The 4866-nt window shown below is 50.7% G+C and overlaps 1 protein-coding gene across 1 annotated transcript; it reads right to left on the reverse strand.

Annotated features, from left to right (window-relative positions):
- Positions 1–906: 906 nt before the first annotated feature.
- Positions 907–4620, reverse strand: CLDN5 (claudin 5). Its single transcript, XM_066199676.1, has one exon. The coding sequence runs from the start codon at positions 4546–4548 to the stop codon at positions 3898–3900; it is 651 nt and encodes a 216-aa protein (XP_066055773.1). The 5' UTR covers positions 4549–4620; the 3' UTR covers positions 907–3897.
- Positions 4621–4866: the final 246 nt, after the last annotated feature.

A 4866-nucleotide genomic window follows, 5' to 3' on the forward strand; every position in this document is an offset into this window, starting at 1 on the left:
CTGCCTGGTGCATTTCCCTTCTTTGCACAGACAGGATCTAACCAGATTTGCAGGGTATGAACTGCAGGTTACTTTCAAATTCATAACTATGAAATGGTTCGTTTAGCAGGACAAAGGCCAAGCCGACAGACACCCTTTTTCCAGCTCAGCATGTGCATAGCAATGGGAGGGTGGCAAGGAGCTTTTGTTAATCTCAACCGAGCTGGCAAGTATGCTGCAAAATGAAGGCTTTGAAGATGTTTTTTTCTTCATTTTTAAAGCAACAGTTTGTTAGGAAAAAAGCTTGAAAATCTGAAAAAAAAAAAATCTGCAAAATATTGAATGTCCTCCCTGGCAGTTATGTAACTTAGGCAAATTTCTCAACTAGCAATTAGTCTGTATGATTTATTTTTTCGGTTTGGGGGGATTTTTTTAGGGTCTGTTCTGCTGCATCTGTGAAAATGTTTTTCCCCAGCTTGAATGCACTTTCGAAAAAAAAAAAAAAAAGGTTGGCAGGAAGAATTAGGGTATCAGGTCAGGTTGGGGCTGATCCAAGCAGCAGGATTTTTTTCCTTTTATTTTAAATGTGTAGAAATTGAAAGCCTTAAAAGCTTCATGCTTAGAGCTGTTCCCAAAATAGCTGGGACTCACACTCCACTTCCTAATGTGCTCACATCACAAGACCAACTGCTGCTACTTGCTCTCTTTTGTCTGAGGCTTCAGTGGAGAGCTGAGATGCTGCCTGCTCTGCTCTGCTCGGCTCTGCTCTGCCAGGGAGCAGCCCTTCCTTCTTCCCCAGAGGTGACCCAGCTCTCCTCCCCAGAGATAGCCCAGGTAATGTCCCTCTGGGCACTAATATCACACCCCACCTTCCTGAGCCCAAACAATCCAGCGGCTTTCACAAAACACATTGACCCTGTTCAGGGATTGGTTTACACGTTTTTATTTTTATGCGAAACATAAATACAAAATAAAAATAGTAAACAAGTGCTATAGATTTATCTTTTCATTGGGATGAGGTTTAGGCCTGATCCTGAACACTTCCAAGGTTTTAAGTTCAGGACTAGGTCTTTGTTCTTAGAAAACAAATCATAGCAAAAACCAGCTTAGACTTTTACCCTGAAGCCAGTGACATCAGTAACAGCGTTCTCTCAGGTTATCTTTTAAAGCACAGCAACAACTAAGGATACTGAAGGATGAGATTAAATATAAAAATATTTTTTTTAAATGGGCCCCACTTTCTGCAAGTATTGTTGGGTGTTGCCCTACTGATCTCAGCCACAAGTTAGAGTTTTGGTAGGGTGATGCTGTCTTTAGTGGCACATGCACAGTTAGCATGGGCTTCTTCCAAGAGGTCTTTGTCTGTAATTTTTTCAGATTTTGGTTATAAGAGGATCAAGCCCTGCCTTGACACAAGAAATTTGGCTTGTTAAAATTCCCTTCTAAGGCGTGGGTTTCCCTCCCTCTCCCAAAGACACCAGTTCTGATTTGAAATGCTAGGGATGCAGCGTCCAGAAAGATTTCGTCTTTTGGTCAGACCCCAAATTCTGCAGCACTTCTGAAGGCTCTAGTCTTCACAGACATGCAGACATCTTTGTCAGTGAGGTTTAGTTCTTTGAGTTGAGACAAAAAAGAGTGAGGTCCAGGACTTGAGCTAATATCTGTGGACTCATTTACTAGACACCAAAGAGCGGCGTGAGGGTGAGTGACAAATACAGTTGGATGTTACAATTTAAAATAAAGCAGTCATGAAACAAAGGCACCAAACCATATAACAAGCCAACTTCGGTAGATTTCTTGCAAAATATATGCATTTAAATACATTTACAGTTTACAAGGTTACACTGTTTTTAAAAAGTTGCAATGATGAAATAAAGAATATTTCACTCTTGTACCAAAACTATATATCACATCATAAAAACAATAGTACAGCTTTTATTTAAATGGAGACAGTATTAGAACTGCACCCCTTTATAGAGCAGAAGTAGTTGTAGACATATTACTCTGCTTTTGTTTTCTCTGATGAACTCAGACCCTGCTATTTATGTGTTTAAAAAACAAAAGCAGTTATCTTCAAATGATAAATCGTGTGCTCAATATTCAACATCAAAATTTGCAGGGGCAAGGCTTTAGTCTCTTATTCCAGTTTATGAATTGCTGATACCTCCAGGGTTTTAAGTTTGCTAAGCAAGGCAAGAACAGAGTTAATGTAAATCTGTCAGACCCACAGTTATGGTTTGTCCCTAAGTTTGGTGTTACCAGAAAGCTGTAAGGGATTGTGCTCAGGTCACGTGTGCACTGTATTGCTGTGTGATTGTGAGGACCTATGAGGTGGTAACATCGTTCTCTGATGAGTACAAACAACACATTTCCTCCCTAACACTTGGCAGAAATCTCCTTATGGCAATGCAGATGCTGCCATAGTCCTGTGTGGGTTTACAAGTAATTAAGAAGACCAAATTAATTTACAAGATTGGAGAAGTATCACACCATCCCCTTAAGCCTCAACAAAATTTGTCTCTGCAGTATAAAATTTTAAAAAAAAGTGTAAGCTAATATTTCAGACTGTGGTGAAGTTCAGGTGTTGACCTCAGGAAAATCAGAGTTATGTTGCTCAAGCCATCTTCCTTCCAGTCTGCAGAGTGTTACCAGGGCAATGCGGAGGACCTGAGAGCTGTGAGAGTCATGACTTCACAACTGATCATCTGGCATAAAGTCTCAGTAAAGACATTTTTGGTAAAATTCTTCTAACAATTTTTTGCTTGATTTGGTAAATGAAGGAAAGCACGTGTTAACAAAACCACCATAGGGAGCCAACCAAGCCCACATCCAACTGAACACATTACAAAACTGGCCACAAGCAGAGCTTGGCAAGAAGGCCACAAAGACACCATTCCCCCCCAGCCATCAGTATCTGGGGCAATTTTTATGTTTCCAGTCTCCTGTAGCGCAGACGAGAGGAGCAGAGGCCCTGCTGGAGCCAGGACATACAGTGATCTCCTAGATTTCTTAATCTAGTCCTCAAATAATTCTGGCAATGAGTTCATATTCAAGTAAAAACAGAACATAAGCTGAAGAAGAAGAGATGAAGAACCTCAAGAAACAACCCAGTGTTATCTGATTTGTACTCCACTAAAGGACAGCAACTACCTGAAATCTCTTTCAAGGTTTCAAATACACACAGAGCAATACACTTCACTGAGGGACTGAAACAACTGGAGAAAGTCAAATAACTTTCTCCAAGCAATTACTGCTTGTGGGATTAAGGACCAAGGTTAGTGTCATGCTTTGGACAGGATCCCTATTTTAGTTGCCCAAATAGATCAACCCCCCACTTATGAGTCCGAGCAGGAACTGCCAGATGCAGCCTTTGGGAGAGATGAAGAAGATGGGAAGCTGCTCCTCGGCTCCGGTGCGCACCGACGCCCGGTGCCAGCAGGCAGGCGGTGCCCCGGGGCACCGGCAGCGACAGCGGGCGGTAAAGTACTCACAAAGTGTCACGGTAACGCCGGGGCCTGCGGCAGGAGCCGGGCGGGCAGGCGGCGGCGACGAAGCCCGGACGGGGCGTCCCGGTAAACGCCGCCGTGGCTCGCCCGGGCTCCTCGGTTCCCCCGGCCGCCCCGGGCCGGGGAGATGTTGGTTCGCCTGCTCTGGGCGGCCGCGGAGGGCTTTGCTGGGTCGGTCAGTACCGGGAGCCGGCGGCGCCGAGCGCGGCGCTGCCCGCAGCGGAGCGGCCGGACCCGCCGGGGAGCCGGGCTGGAGGGCAGCGGGGCGCTGCCCTGCCTAGGGCCGCCGCTTCACGGGGGTCCCCGTTAAGAAAAGCTTCCAGGCAGGGGAGCGCTGGAGCTCCCCGCAGACCCTCCCGGCCCGCAGCCGTCTGTCCGTGCCCCGCGGGGCCGCGGAGCGGGCCAGCCCCGCTCAGACGTAGTTCTTCTTGTCGTACTCGCCGTTGGACGTGGGCCGCCGCGGCGCCGAGTACTTGACGGGGAAGGAGCTCTCGTCGCGCTGGGAGCAGGAGCAGCAGCAGATGAGGCAGCCCCCGAAGAGCAGCAGGGCCGTGGCCGCCCAGCCGATGTAGAGCGCGGCCCCCATCTCCCGCTTCTTGGACGACGGCACGGTGGGGTCGTAGAAGTCGCTGATGACTATGTTGGCGAACCAGCAGAGCGGGATGAGGACCAGGACCCCGCAGAGGATGTAGATGGCCCCGCCGGCGATCACGATGCGGGATTTCATCTTGCCGGGCCGGATGCAGTTGGTGCACTGCGCGCCCACCACGGTCACCATCAGCGCCACCAGCCCCAGCAGTGCCACGATGACGGTGAGCGCCCGGCCCGCCTGCACCTCGGGCGGCAGCGCCAGGATGGAGTCGTACACCTTGCACTGCATCTGCCCCGTGCTCTGCACCACGCAGTTCATCCACAGCCCTTCCCAGATGGTCTGCGCCACCACGATGTTCACGTCGATGAAGGCCGACACCTGCCACATGGGCAACCCGCAGGCCAGGATCACCCCCACCCAGCCCAGGATGCCCAGTCCCAGCCCCAAAATTTCCACCGCCGCCGAAGTCATGCTGCTGCCGGCGCTGTCCCACGGGCTCCGCAGGAAGGAAGGCGCGGTGGGTCTGCTCCGCTGTCCCGGGCGGCTGCCAAGCCGGCTCTGAGCGCCGCCGCCGCGGGCAGGGCTATATGAGGAGCCGCGGGGCGCCCGCCCTCCGCCCCCGTCCCGCCCGGCCCGGCCCTGCCGGGCACAGCACCGCCCGCCGCGGGCCGGGGCCGGGGCTGCGGCCGGGGGCGGGGGTCCGCCCCTCCATCCCTCCCTCCTGCTCGGGGGGTCCCTTCGCTCTGCTCTCCCCGGCACCCTGCTCCGCGAGGAGTTCGCAGACAGGGA

The sequence above is a fragment of the Chamaea fasciata genome, unplaced genomic scaffold (genome assembly GCF_029207755.1).
Source record: "Chamaea fasciata isolate MVZ Bird 193981 ecotype frontalis unplaced genomic scaffold, bChaFas1.0.hap1 SCAF_18, whole genome shotgun sequence".
Taxonomy (NCBI): domain Eukaryota; kingdom Metazoa; phylum Chordata; class Aves; order Passeriformes; family Sylviidae; genus Chamaea; species Chamaea fasciata.

Excerpts from the sequence above, each read along its gene's own strand:
- CLDN5 (XM_066199676.1), bottom strand. The coding sequence starts at position 4,548 with ATGACTTCGGCGGCGGTGGAAATTTTGGGGCTGGGACTGGGCATCCTG.